Source organism: Equus quagga, chromosome 11, assembly GCF_021613505.1.
Source record: "Equus quagga isolate Etosha38 chromosome 11, UCLA_HA_Equagga_1.0, whole genome shotgun sequence".
NCBI classification, from domain to species: domain Eukaryota; kingdom Metazoa; phylum Chordata; class Mammalia; order Perissodactyla; family Equidae; genus Equus; species Equus quagga.
The window spans coordinates 26,071,208-26,086,199 of NC_060277.1; the positions used below are offsets into that span (position 1 = coordinate 26,071,208).

The 14,992-nt window shown below is 45.0% G+C and overlaps 1 protein-coding gene across 3 annotated transcripts in view; it reads left to right on the top strand.

The window, feature by feature from the left end:
* The window catches only part of SCML4 (Scm polycomb group protein like 4), a 112,238-nt gene that overhangs the window by 83,733 nt on the left and 13,513 nt on the right, over window positions 1–14,992 (top strand). For all 3 annotated transcript variants that reach the window (XM_046674652.1, XM_046674651.1, XM_046674653.1), the window contains one exon: window positions 12,265–12,552. In XM_046674652.1, the coding sequence (XP_046530608.1) occupies window positions 12,265–12,552 (288 nt within the window). The remainder of the gene's footprint in view (window positions 1–12,264; window positions 12,553–14,992) is intronic.

The window sequence follows — 14,992 nt, forward strand, 5'->3', positions numbered from 1 at the left end:
TAGGATCAGAAATAAAATCATTTTGTGTATTCAAGATGTCAACACCCAAGACTTGAGGAGAAGAATGATGATGATGGTAAATCCCCAGTAGGCTTTCTACTATTTGGGAGAGCTCCTTCTGCGAGGGAGTGTGGAGGGGAAAAGAGCCTGTAAAGAAAGAGGCCATGTATAATTTCAGGTGTACATTATTATCAGTTTCTGTGTAGACTTCATCATGCTCACTACCAGTAGTCTAATTTTTATCTGTCACCATACATATGTGCCTCTCTGATCTCAATAAAATAATTGAAACAAAACACAACAAGCAAAGCAGAAAAAAAAAAAGCCCAAACCAGACATATACTTGTGACACCTTGTTCAGCCAGCAAAAAAAGAATATGCCATGTTTAAGAGTCATGCCTCTGGCTGCACAAACCTGTGAATATAGTCAAAGCCATTGACTGTACACTTTAAATAGGTGAATTACACTGCATGTAAATTATATCTCAATAAAGCTGTTTTTTTAAAAAAGAAAAAGCTGGGGCATGTGAAGACTCTTAGCTGAAAAAGTACTTAAAAACAAAAAAGAGGCCATATGGACTCTTTCTTCCTACAAGGCTAGTCTCAGGAATTCTCTGAAAGACACCCCTCCCACTGCCCTGTGCCCTCTCTTCAGGTAAAAAATCTACCAGAAATCTGCTCCTTTGTTCCACGAGGCTAACTGTCCTTTATGTGACACCCCCACCCATCAAGCCCCCTTGAGCCACTCTCCAGCAAGCCAGATGATGCTGGGGACTCCTAGGTCAGCGGCGTAAGGCCTTCTGTGTCTCTGGTGGGCCCATCCAAAGAGCCTCCTACCTATGATGGAAGAATAGATGGCCTGAGGGATGGGCCAGGCTTCTAAGGAGATCCAAGGAGATGGTGACCAAGCTCTCTGATCTATACATCAGAACACAGAAAGCATAGGACTGCTGGAAACAAAGGGCCGAGCATATGAGATGTAGCCATCCCCAAATCTCCAGGGCTCACGGTAGCTGTAATTGGAGACTCTATCCATCCCTTCGGGCTGCTCCCCTGGACAGACACCCTGAGCGCCTGGAGTGGGCCCTCAGGTAATATCTGCAGGTTACCTATCCCACCACCTGCTGACCAGGCATCAGAACTAGGGTTAAAATGGCAAAGCATGCCAAGAGGATCCAGAACAACTTAGGAAACCAAGAAGCTCCTAAGGTAAACTTCGTGAACTCTCTCCTATTAGTGGATAGTTTGTGGGTCTCATAAATAAGCATTAAACTCTTTGCTGAAAAATACCCCATAAACTTCCTGGCAGAGAAATGGGCAGATATTCTACAGCAGGTACATCCTGGCCGCTACGGAATTAATAATTACAGCTTCCGATCTGGATACACAGAGTCAAGGGGAATGAAATAAATCTCCTTTTCCCACCTGTATTAGTTATCTATTACTCTGTGGCAAATTACCCCCAAACTTGGTGGCTTAAAATAACATTTATCATCCCTCAGTTTCTGAGCTAGGAGTTCAGGTGCAGCTTAGCTGGGTCCCCTATCTCCAGGTCTCTCATAAGGCTGCAAGCATCTCAAAGCTCAACTAGCGAGGGATCCAGTTCCTAGCTCAGGTGTTGGCAGGATTCAGTTTCCCAGGAGCTGCTGGTTCGTGCCATATAGTCCTTTCCACAGAGCATCTCCCAAGATGGCAGCCTGCTTCTCTAGTGTGAGGAATCCTGGAGAGGACCGTGAGCCTTCCTGAAAGTCAGGATGTCCCTTTAGAGCCAAAACTTACAAGGCATCCTCTATTCCAGGGACTCCAACATTTTCCTGATTAAGGACCACTTTTAATTTCCGCAAAGTTCTATAAAAGACCAAAAGGTGTGGGGGCTGTGGAGGGAACAGAGCATGCCTCCGGAAGGTCCCCCCACCTCTGCCCTCCCCTACCTCTTGGGAGTTCCCGTAAGCCTTGAGGCGGTGGCTCGCAACGCTGCAAAACCGTCCAGAGGGCAATTGTGGAACCTGCTCTCCTCTGCAGACGGAAAGGACGGTCATTATTCCAAACGGCTGGTTTGGGCAAAATTGCCTTTGGGCCAAATTTCTACAGGAGGAAATCAACCCATTGACTTAGAACAAAGTCTTAGGCAAAGCAGAAACATCCCGTGGGACTAAAGAAGTTCAGGTGTCAGACATTAAAATTATGGTTGGTTTCTGTGCATCTCATTAAGCGAGAAAAAAATAGAAATGTCCTTAAATGGACCAGAGGGGAGTCATAAGGTTGACTCCGAGGGCTGAGTGATCTGAACTTAGAGACAAGCTTGAAGAGAAAATCTATACTGGCCAGGACTAGGTTAATGGAAAATTTAATTGAAGCGAATGAAATGCTCAGCCTCATAGGTGGTGTGGCCTGGTGCCCTTTGAACCAGGAAGGCTGGGACAGCAGGCTACAGAGGGCCCTAAGGGAAAACACAACGAGCTTATCTGAGCAAGAACAAGGGGCGGGACTGAGCCTGAGAAAAGAAAATCTGTAAACCTCCACCAGAGTGAAAGCCACGTGAGAGGCTGCAAGAGGGCAGAGAGGAAATCTCCTGGTTTCTGCCCCCAGAGTCCCTTAGAGGTCCCGCCTGCCTCCCGCAGCACTGAGCACGTGCTGGGCACCAGCAGTGCTGGAGAAGAGCGTGCGTGAGGCTGCCTGGTGGCAGAGACACAGCCACCCGAGGTAGGATGCAATGCCCCTGTGTCACCGTCTCTGAGCAGGGGAGGTGCAGATCACTAGGGCCCTGCTCTTGTTTCCTGGGGCCTTCTCCCTCCCGTCTTCCTCTTCCTGCTTCTCTCCTTGCAGGTCTCTCTCTGTATTCCAGAGCCGACTGGCTGTGCTCCTCAGGCGGGGGTACCTGGGGAAGCATCAGGGAATAGTTGTTCCACAGCTATTCGAGTGGTGGTGTTCTCGGCTGACTGTATGACCTCCTTTTCTAACCTGGGTTTCAGGACTGGGCATCAGCAGTGCTGCTGTCTCTTTAAGCAGCCAGGCCGTTCACACGTGGAGCCCTCTGGACACTGTTCCAGTGGTTTGACCCTCTCGCCAGCCTGGGCAGGGCTGTGTGACCTGCTGGGCCAGGCAGACCTGCTGTCAATGGATCCTGAGAAAGGCCATGGCTCCCAGCCCGGGGGAAGGTGGCAGGATGGTTGTGAAAGGCTCGCTCTGTGCGGCTGCTCCTTCAGTTGGGCGGTTATGACTGAAGTGGGGAGAGAAGGTGGGAGTGGAGGGTGAGTGTGAGCGTATGGGAGTATGAGAATGAGTGTGAGAATATGTGAGTATGGGTGTGTGTGAGACTGGGTGTGCATGTGAAGCATGTGAGTGTGTGTGAGAGTGAGTGTGTGTGTGAGAGAGGACGAGACAACTGTTTAGCACTGGGGAAGAGCAGTGTCCAGGGCTCTGGAATTCTGGGGTTATTCTTGCATGAATAGGTGTTATCCAAGAATAATTTTGCAGACGGTGGCATTGTTGATTTTCAGGGCTTCACTTGCTTAGAGAATCCAAGTAAAGTGCCAGTTTTGTTTCTTAATAAAATAAATGGTCCAAGTTCACTTAACAGTTAGGTCTTGTGTCCGAAATGACAAGGGGTCAACACCAGCCTGAACCAAAACTCCTTCTGGAGTGTCTACAGCTTGATACCCACGGCCTCCTTTTTCCTCTCGGCTGTTCTGGCTGCTTGGGGACCTTCTCTTTCTCTCTATGGCTCTTGGCTTTCTTCTTCCTGTCCCTCAGCCTCTTCCTGCTTCTCTCTGGAGGTTCTCCGCATTCCAGGTGCTCATGCCTGACCCTCCAGAGCTGCAGCAGGAATGGGTTGCACCAGGTGGGCTGGAAGGCTTTGCAGAGGCCTCTGCAGGGGTGAGGGAGGAGGGAGCAGCCCACATGCTCCTGACCCTGGAGTTTGTTCCCCAACAGGGAGCCTTAGACACGGTTCAGATTTGGAAGCAAACAGGTGTCCCATGAAGACTGAGTGGGTTTGAACTCTTCTAGTGTGTTCTTTGGCCTCACTAATGGACAGGCTTTATACACAGCGGCTCGGGAAACCATAGTTCACAAACATTAGCATTGGGGAAACAAAAATGTCAGGCTCTCCTGAAAGTTCCCAAGGCATGAAACTCTGAAGACGTGGCAGGCTGCTTTGAATGTGCCATTTGTGCCCGTGCCCTTCTCTTTAAGCACGCTCGCGTGATCATACAAAAGCAGATGATTGATTCCTTTTTTTGAAGGAAAGATGTAATGATTCACGAGGGGCATCCTTGGTCTCTTGGACAGAGGCAGGGGATTTTAGAAAGGAAGTGCATAACCTGTTTCTTGTTTACCCCCCTTGGCTGAGCTGGTGACCCCACAGAGGTTAAATGGCCTTGAGTAGAGGCTGGGCTGGGTCCTCCTGGTTTTCTTTTGTTTTTTTTTTGAAGATTTTATTTTTTTCCTTTTTCTCCCCAAAGCCCCCTGGTACATACTCATATATTCTTCATTGTGGGCCCTTCTAGTTGTGGCATGTGGGACGCTGCCTCAGCGTGGTTTGATGAGCAATGCCATGTCTGTGCCCAGGATTCGAACCAATGAAACACTGGGCTGCCTGGAGCAGAGCGCTCGAACTTAACCACTCGGCCATGGGGCCAGGCCCCAAGGGTCCTCGTGTTTAATGAGAGGTGCCAGGTGATGAGACAGCTCATCTCAGAGGAGAGGGATTTTCCAAGAACCCAGGAGAAAAGGGCCATGAACGTCTTAAGCAGTCAGCCCTGTGGTTCCCTGCAAGCCTGTGTGCAGGATCCGTGCAGGGCCCTTGTGCCGGACCATCCCAGGTCTGCTGGCCCCATCTGGTGTTCACTCACCAGTCAGCCACAAAACCGCTTGAAAAGTGTAGTTCCCTCTCCAAGTACAGATTTGGTCCTTCTTTTTACCAACTTTGAATAGTGGGTTTAGGTAACAAACAATCCATGTGTCACACTTTATTAAATTCTTAAGCTACAGGGAGTTCTACATACCTACAATTCATCTGCCTGTATGTTGGATTACTTAATGGTTTTGAATGATATAAGGGGTATGCATGCAGCAGTCTTTTTTTTTTCTTGGTGAGAAAGATTTGCACCCTGAGCTAACATCCGTTGCCAATCCTCCTCTTTTTTTGGCTTGAGGAAGATTAGCCCTGAGCTAACATCTGTGCCAATCTTTCTCTACTTTGTATATGGGACACATCCACAGCATGGCTGATGAGTAGAGTAGGTCTGCGCCTGGGATCCAAACCCACGAACCCAGGCCACCGAAGCAGAGTGCGTGGAACTTTACTCAACCACGGGCCCAGCCCCAGCAGTCATTTTTTTAAACTGAAGCTAAAGGAATTGAGGTTAGATGCAAGGACAAACTTTCAGACAATGAGATTTGTAGCACAATGACATAACTGTGAGGGAGATTGTAAAATCTCTTTGAGGAAGCTTTTAAATAAGAGTCTCAGTTATTTACCTTATTTTCCTCTCTAGCTCCCATCCCGCCTGAAGACAGGGCGTGGGCCCAGCTCAATGCATCCCAATATTAATACCCCAAAAGTGTTTACGCAAGATATTCCTTTAAACAGATTCATTTCTTTTATCTTTAGCCTTTAGTCTTCTTAAGCAATGACAGCATATCAGTGAAATCAGAGTGTGGTGAGCTAATTATATTTTATTGATGCACACCAAATATAAGACTATAAAAATATAATGTTCATTTTTTGTCGTGTCTTCCAAAAAAGATAAATGTTCACGTCTTAACCTCGGGACCTGTGCGTGGCACCTTCTTTGGAAATAGGGTCTTTGCAGGTGTAATTGAGTTAAGATGAGATCATATTAGATTATGGGTCTTAATCCAGTGGCTGGTGTCCTTCTAAGAAGAGGGAAATTTGGACACAGACACAAACACACAGGGAGAACACCATGTGACAACAGGGGCAGAGATTGAGTGATGCGTCTACAGCGAAGGAATGCCAAAGATTGTCAGCTACCACCAGAAGCCAGGGAGAGGCAAGGAAGTGTCCTCCCCTGGAGTCTTCAGAGAGAGCGTGGCCCTGCCCACAACTTGGTTGCAGACTTCCAGCCTCTCGAACTATGAGAGAATACCTTTCTGTTGTTGTAAGCCATGAAGTTGGCAGTAATTTCTGCAGCCTTAGGAAACAAACACACTAAAGTACCGCCTAAACTCACCCCCCATCCCACCAGTGGGACACGAGTAACACTTGGGGAAATGCTGGGCTGGGTGCTCTGGGAAGGTCCTTCTCAGTCCTGTGGTTGAAAGATGATGGCCTTCCTTGTATCAGTCATTTTTACACTCAGGTATGATGTAAGTGTCAGCACCTCTATTTAAGAAGGTGAGAAAAGGCTGTTTTAATTGGGTTTGAGCAGATGCATCTCATCAATTCTGAACGGCACCCTGGTGTGTGCACCTGAACGTGCTGTTCACGCGCAAGCTCCCTGGGAGCTCCAGGCTGTGCAGAGCCACGGCTGAGCCTTGGTGATCTGTCTCCATGGCTGTCCACCCGGCTGACTTGGGAATCACCCGTGCATCCTTTGTTGGGTAGAGGCTGTTGCCTGATGCTCTCTCAAGTTGCTTTCACTTTCCGATGAATTCACTTGGCTCGTAGCCCAGAAGCTGGCTTTCATTACCTTTGATCTCACCCACGGTTGTCAGCAATTTTTAAACTAAGTCCATGATCCTTTGTTTCCCATATCCACATGTCGTCAAAGGAGAACGATCTTTCCCCTGCATCTGTATTTTCCAGCCACAGTGCAGGTTGGTGAATTACCTGCATTTTCTACCTTAGACGGTCAGGATTACCCAGATATATTTAATTTGGATTTAAAACATTGAATAAAAAGAATAAACGTTTTAGTTAAATCTTTTTTTTCACTGTTTATCATGCATTTACATGAAGAATTTATATTTGGTCCTTTAAATTTGAATTTTAATGATTTTAATGCATATTCTGTTTAACAGCTGCCTCACTGCTGACACTCGCCCAAATGTCTACTCAATAAATATTTATTGAGTGCCTTCTGTATGCCAGACACTGTGAGTAGCTTCCTCACGTATACCAAAGCACCTGCCCCTGGGAACGCAAAAAGGATTAGTATCCCAGGCTATGAGAACTTTCCAATAGAAGGACTATAAAGACAGCCCTACTGCTTAGTGGCTTAGAATGGTGCTGGCCCATAGTAGGTGCTCAAAAAATATTAGTTTTCCTCTTTCTCCCTCTATTCAGGAAGCAGCCTAGTATATAGCTCTGTAGTCTGGTCCTCTTTAGAATCTTCCCCGGGATGTCTTCTGACCCAGAGGGAAGAAATGCAGTAGAGGCCATGAGGCCAAGGTGCAGAGTTCCAGGTTCCTAAAGAATCTTGCTGCACTCCGTTGGCCACAAAGCATGAGCACAGTGCATGCATTCCCTTAGGCTGCTCAGCTTACTTGCGTCCTACTGGCCAAAGCAGGATTTGTCAGACTTGACTGGACAAAGCTCTAGAGAATGTGTTCACGCCTAACACTGGGCTTCTGCAATGACTTTTTTTAACAGCCTTATTCAGATATAACTCATATATCATACAATTTACCCATTTAAAGTGGACAATTCGATGATTTTTAGTATATTCACAGATACGTGCAACCATCACCACAATTCTAGAACATTTTCAACACCTCAAAAACCACACACCCTTTAGCTAACACCCTCTATCCTCCCAACCCCCATGCCCTAAGCAACCACTAATTTACTTTTTGTCTCTATAGATTTGCCTATCCTGGACAGTTCATATAAACAGAATCACTTAATACGTGGTCTTTCTAGTCTTTCTAGTCTTTCTAGCTCTACTAGTCTTTCATGACTAGCTTCTTTCACTTAGCATAATATTTGAAGGCTCATTCATGCTGTAGCAGTATAAGTACTTTATTTCTTTTCATGCCTGAATAATATTCCACTGTATGGATATACCATATTTTCTTTATCCACTCTTCAGTTGGTAGACATTTGGGTTGTTTCCACCTTTTGGCTATTATGAATAATGCTTCTGTAAACACTCATGTACAAATTTTTGTGTGGACATATGTTTTCATTTCTCCTGGGTATAACCTAGGAGTGAAATTGCTGGGTCATATGGTAACTTCACTTTTAACAATTTGAGGAAGAGCCAGACTGTTCTCCAAAGAGGGTGCACCATTTTACATTTCAACCAGGAGTGTGTGAATATTCCGATTTCTCTACAGCATCACTAACATTTTTTATTATGTGACTTTTTGATTATAACCATCCTAATGAGTGTGAAGTGATATCTTATTGTGGTTTTGATTTGCATTTCCCAGAGACTAATGATGTGGAACATGTTTTCATGTGCTTATTGGCCATTTGTATATCTTCTTTGGAGAAAGGTCCATTCATGTTCTTTGCCCATTTTTAAGTTGGATCATCTTTTTATTGTTGAGTTGCTCTGGATACAAGTCCCTTATTAGATATATAATCTGAAAGTATTTTCTCCCATTCTGTGGATTATCTTTTCACTTTCTTAATGGTATCTTTCAAAGCACAAAAGTGCTAAATTTTGATAAAGCCAATTTACCTATTTTTTCTTTTGTTGCTCATGCTTTTGGTGTCAAACACAAGAATACCTTGCAAAATCCAAATCATGAAGGTTTACCACTATGTTTTATAAGTTTTGCTCTTACATTTAGGTCTTTGATCCCTTTTGAGTTAATTTTTTGTGTATGGTGTGAAGTAAAGGTCAAACTTCATTGTTTTGCGTGTGGTTATCCACTTGTTCCAGAACAAGTTGTTGAAAAGACTATTCCTTTCCCCATTGAATGATCTTGGCACCTTTGTTGAAAATCAGTTGAACATAGACACATGGGTTTATTTCTGGACTCTCAATTCTATTCCACTGATCTATATGTCTATCTTTATGTCAGTACCACACTGTCTTTGTTACCATTGCTTTGTAGTAAACTCTGAAATTGGGAAGTGTAAATCCTCTGCTTTGTTCTTCTTTCCTCGTGGTTGTTTTGGCTGTTCTTGGTCCCTTGAAGTCCATATGAGTTTTAGAATCAGCTTGTCAATTTCTACAAAGAAGTCAGCTGAGATTCTGACAAGAATTACATTGAGTCTGTAGATTAATTTAGGGAATATTGCCATCTTAACAATAATTAAGTCTTCTGATTCATGAACGTGGGATTTTTTTCCCCCGTTTATTTAGATCTTCTTTAATTTCTTTCAACAATGTTTTGTGGTTATTAGAATATATTTTACACTTCTTTTGTTAAATTTATTCCTTAGTATTTTATTCTTTTTAATGCTATTGTAAATGTAATTTTCTTAGTTTCATTTTCAGCTTGTTTAATCTGAAATACAATTGATATTTGCATATTCATTTTGTGTGCTGCAACCTTGCCGAACTCGTTTATTTGTTCCAATAGTGTTTTAGTGGATTCTTTAGGATTTTCTACATACAAAGATAGTTTTACTTCTTCCTTCTCAATCTAGGAGCCTTTTCTTTCTTTTTCTTACTTGGCTGGAAGTTCCAGTAAAATGTTAAATAGAAGTGGTGAGAATAAGCCATCCTTGTCTTGTTCCCTATCTTAGGAGGAAAAGCATCCAGTCTTTCACCACTAACTACGAGGTTAGCTGCAGGTTTTTTGCAGATTCCCTTTCTCAGGTTGAGGAACTTCCCTTCTACTCATAATGTGTTGTGTTTTTTTTTCAGGAAAGGATGTTGGATTTTGTCAAATGCTTTTTCTGCATCTATTGAGATAATTTACCATCTTTGTTTTTTATTCTATCAATTTGGTGTATTACATTAATCGATTTTTAAATGTTAGACCAACCTTGCATTCCTGGGATAAATCCTACTTGGTCGTGGTGTATAAATCATGTTATATGTTACTGGATTCAGTTTGCTGGTATTTTGTTGAGGATTTTTGCATGCATATTCATAAGAGATATTAATGTGTAGTTTTCCTTTTTTGCAGTGTCTTTTCCTGATTTTGGTATCAAGGTGATAGCAGCCTTATAGAATGAGTTGGGAAGGATTCCCTCCTTGTATTAGTTTGCTTGGCTACCATAACAGAATACCACAGACCAGGTGACTTAAACAACAGAAATTTGTTTTCTCACAGTTCTGGAGGCCAGAAGTATAAGATCAAGGTGCTGTCAGGGTTGGTTTCTGGTGAGACCTCTCTTCCTGGCTTGTGGACAGCCACTTTCTCACTGTGTTCTCACGTGGCCTCTTCTCTGTGCATGTATGTGGTGGAGAGAGCAAGAGCACTCTTGTGTCTCTTCCTCTTCTTCTCAGTACTGTCTACCTAACCAGTCCTATCCGGTTAAGGTCCTACCCTTAAGACCTCATTTATAGACCCTATCTCCAAACATAGTCATACTGGAGATTAGGGCTTCAACATTTGAATTCTGGGGAACAAAATTCAGTCCATAACCCTTGTCTTCTATTTTTTGGAAGAGTTTTAAGAATTGGTTTTAATTTTTCTTTAAATGCTTGGTAGAATTCATTCATGAAGCCATCTGGCCGGGGATTTCTTTGTGAGCAGTTTTTTAAATTACTAATCCATTTTCTGTACTTGTTATAAGTCTACTCAGATTGTCCATTTCTTTCTGAGTCAGTTTTGGCAGTTTGTCCATTTCTTCTAAGTTACCTAATTTATTGGCATATGATTGTTCGTAGTATTCCTTAATAATCCATTTTATTTCTGTAAGATTAGTAATAATGTCATCTCTTTCATTTCTGATTCTAGTAATTTGAGTCTTCTCTTTTTTTGCTTGGCCATTGTAGCTAAAAGTTTGTCAATTTTGTTGATATTTTCAAAGAACCAGCTTTTGCTTTCATTGATTTTCTCTATTGATTTTTTAGTCCCTGTTTAATTAATATCTGCTCTAATCTTTAATATTTCCTTCCTTCTGCTTGTTTTAGGTTGAGTTTGCTCTTTATTCTCCAGTATCTTAATGTGGAACATTAGGTTGTTAATTTGAGATCGTTCTTATTTTTAAATATGAGTATTTACAGCTATAAATTTTTCTCTACGCACTGCTTTTGCTGCATCCCATATGTAATGGCTTTTATTTCCAGGCAAGCTCCATATGCATCCCCATCTGTGAGAAGCCTTGCTAGCCCCTCTAATAAAATCAAGTCTTAATCTTTCAATATCTATATTATGGGAGGAATCCATACATGAAGAAGATATCTGGATCTTGTGGCCTCAATTTTGTTTCCTGATTGCTAACCATGGAGGATCTATTGGTTTTTGTTACTCTAGTACATTTTCTTGAGGGATATCAAGATCTGCTTTTGGTCATGCCTAGTATATAGATGATTATTGATGGGAGTAGGCAGATATGATCTTGTCTGGAGTGGGAGGGACTGGAGAGAAGGAATTACTACAATATTTTCCTTCCTCTTTCTATCCCCATAATTTCTCTAGACTTTGTCCTTAAAAATAAAACAAAACACTCCACACCATTTGGCCACAGGTATAGTTACAGACAAAGTTCAACAGGCTGTAAGACTGAGCTTTAAAAGTGTAGAAAGTCCTGATTTACTTGGTGGAAGCTGATGATGTGGTTGACAGACTCTTCAGGTCCTCTATTCCCACTACAGTTTAGATTGGCTCTTTATCTCTCATCTGCAGGGTTTGGGGAGGGGCATGGGGCTGTGCAGATCAGCGTTTGTGTCCCCAGTTTATTAGTGCTGGTGGAAGGTTAGTGCCATCATGGGTATTGGGACTAATAGTGTGGGGGAGGAAGCACCATCACACCTTATCACCACCCAGGCCAAAGATCCTTCTCCTAACTCTGGGACACTGGGACTCCTGCTGGATCTCTCCCAGGAATCCCAGGCCAGGTGAGGGAGGCAGTGGTGGTGGGCAAGAGAAGAGGGAGCAGGGAGACTCAGACAAGCTGGCAGAGACTGTCAGAGGGGCAGAGCCATGGAAGGAGAAAGACCTTTGTTTGAATTTTATTTCCAAGTCATCAATAACCAAGACAATCACTTTTCCTCTGAACACAGAGGAGCTCCTCTCCCAATCCCTACATAATATGCTTAATTGGTGAGGCAGGTGTCTCAGCCTGCTGAGAGGTAAGCTATTTGGGATTGTGCCATGGGGTCCATTCCTCCTCCCCACAGATAGTGGCACCTGTGCTGCTGGGGAAAAGTTTGCCAAGACTGAGCGCCAGGTGGCGTCTTGAACTGCTCTCTGATCTCTGTTTCTCTGTCCTGCCTTCTTGCTTAGCAAAAACAGTCAACACTGACGAGTGCCTGGTGAACCCTGTGAGCATGAACCGCTACAGCGTGGACCCCTCCACCTCCGCCTTTAGCCACAGGGGCTCCTTGCCCACCTCCTCCTCGCTGTACTGCAAGAGACAGAACTCTGGAGAAGGCCACCTTGGGGGCCCAGCCACCACCACTGGTGGTCCTCGTACCAGCCCCATGTCCTCTGGAGGCCCCTCAGCACCTGGGCTGAGGCCCCCAGGCTCCAGCCCCAAGAGAAACGGGACCTCTTTAGAAGGAAACAGATGCGGTAATGTAATGCATGCGCTCGCTTCCCCATGACTTAACCTCCCCTCCCTGCTGGCTTCCCCGTGACTTAACCTCCCCTGCCCTCCCCTGGGACCACCGCATGTGGAGGGGGCCGGGGGGGGGGGGGGGCTGTGGCTGTTAGAACATGGGAACACTGAGAAATTAGAAGTTTCCACAAGCTCCTTCATGGAATTTTGTTGTTCTTGAAGGCAGCTGACTTCAACTTTTGACCAGAAGCAAAGAAAATGGTGAGTTACACTAGGCTAGGCTTTAGGAATAAGCAGACTCCAAAACATACAGTGGCTCAAATGCCACTGAAGTTTATTTTTTGTTCAAGAGTCAAGGTGGGTGTTCTTAGTTAGTCCCAGTGCAGGGACCCAGGCTCTGTCCATTTTGTGGCTCTGCTATCCCCTACGGCCTCCGTGCCCCAGGCATCTAGCAGGTAGAAAGAGAGCGAGTGAGTGCAGAAGGCATGTGTGCTGCCCTGGAGCCTGGAGGTGATGCACGTCATGCCCGCTCCCATTTCATCAGCAAGAACTGCCCATTCTGCCACACTTAACTCTAAGGGGTTCTGAGAGGTGTAGGCCAGCTCTGTGACAGGAAAACGGAGACCAGATGTCGGTGAAGAGTTTTCTCTTGCAGAGTAGGTGACAGTCGCAGGATACAAATTCTGGGCAGAACCAGAGTTAAGCAAAATTCCCACAACGCTGATTGTAATGCCACTGTCTCACCCATTAAAGATATGTTGAGGGATCCGATGTATGAAAGTGATGCCATTCTAGGGATGGCTTGGCGTCCATTCTAATTTATGTTTTTTCAAAGAATCACTTTCGGGGCCAGCCCCATGGCATAGTGGTGAAGTCTGGCATGCTCTGCTTCAGCCGCCTGGGGTGTACGGGTTCAGATCCTGGGCACAGACAGACACACCACTCATCAAGCCATGCTGTGGTGGCATCCCACATACAAAATAAAGGACGATTGGCACAGATGTTAGCTCAGGGCTCATCTTCCTCAAGCAAAAACAGAGGAAGATCGGCAACAGATGTTAGGTCAGTGCAAATCTTCCTACAAAAAAAATCATTTTCAAGCTTCAGTATTTTGTTAATGAATAGAAGCTGTGGAGCATGGTGGATGATCACATGGACTATGGAGCCAGATGGCCTGGGCTGGGATCCTGGAACTGCCACTTCCTGCCTGTGTGACCTTTTGTAAGCCTGAACTTCTCTGTGCCTCAGTTTCCTCACCTGTAAAATTGGAATAATAGCAATAGCACTGACCTCACAGGTTTGTTGGGAGGCTGAAAGGTGTTCCTATGCGTATTTAATAGAAGGCCTAGGACACAGTAAGAGCTCAATGAATGTTAGCAGTCATAGGTCACGTGAACACACCCCTCAACAGATCACAGCCCATCAACTCCGTACCTGAGAACTGCAGAAGAAAGGAGGCCCTAGGCCAAGGAGTCAAGGAGTCTTCATCTTACCCCTCCACAGCCTGCCAGTGGCCTGGCTGTTTTCTTTGGCAGGCCACATTTCTGTTCTGAGTCTCGGATCTCTCTACCAGTAGCCCTGACAGGCTGCAGCGATGAGCTATTGTGTATGATCCAAGATCTCCCACACGCTCCCCAGAAGAGCCTCACCCATCCCAGACCAGCCTCTGCTGGCTGCGACTGGAGAGGTGAGCAGGAGCCCCTTGAAAGGCGGGCAGTTCTTAGAGGGCAGGGCACAGATTCCCTCTGGCATGGGGGCTCTTGCCAAGTGTACAGATGCCCTGCAGACCACTCCCCAATGTTGTCACCCAGGACCATTGGCCAGGAGGAAGATGTGAGTGGGCAGAGCCCATTTTCCAGAGGGGAGAGACATTGTTCCATATGATTTCTAAGAACAAGAGAAAGGAACAAGATCTGGCACAAACCAACATCTTAAAGTAAATGGGGGTCAGCATTTATTTCCTAGGTTTATCGCCAAAGTTAGCATAATTTCTGGCATATAGTAGGTGTTCAATAAACGCTCATTATCTCTGTGCCCCTCCACCCCACTCCACAGTGCCCAGTGTCCTCATGTTGCCCCTGGTTGTCAAAACTCTCATCCTCACGTCCCATTGCCCTTTACATGTCTCTTTCTCTCAACCTCCTCTCCTCAGCCCAATTCCCATTTGCTCAGGGTGGTGATCACAGGACACCACACTGATGCAGTTGACTCACAATCCTAAGAGTGTTGTCATTTTTCAAAAAGGAGATATTTACTCACCGTCCCTGTGTCTTAAGTGTAGGGTTTCAAGCAGTAGGAGGAAGACACAATTTGGGTGGAGAGGACATCTATCACTTGCTGAAGAATTGTCTTTTCCATCCCAGTCCATCTGGTGCCCCTGGATGAGGGGGAAACCAGGACCTTCAAAGGTGTCTCAAGGTCACTCCCCTCCCCAGTCCTTCCTGCCTCCTTCCA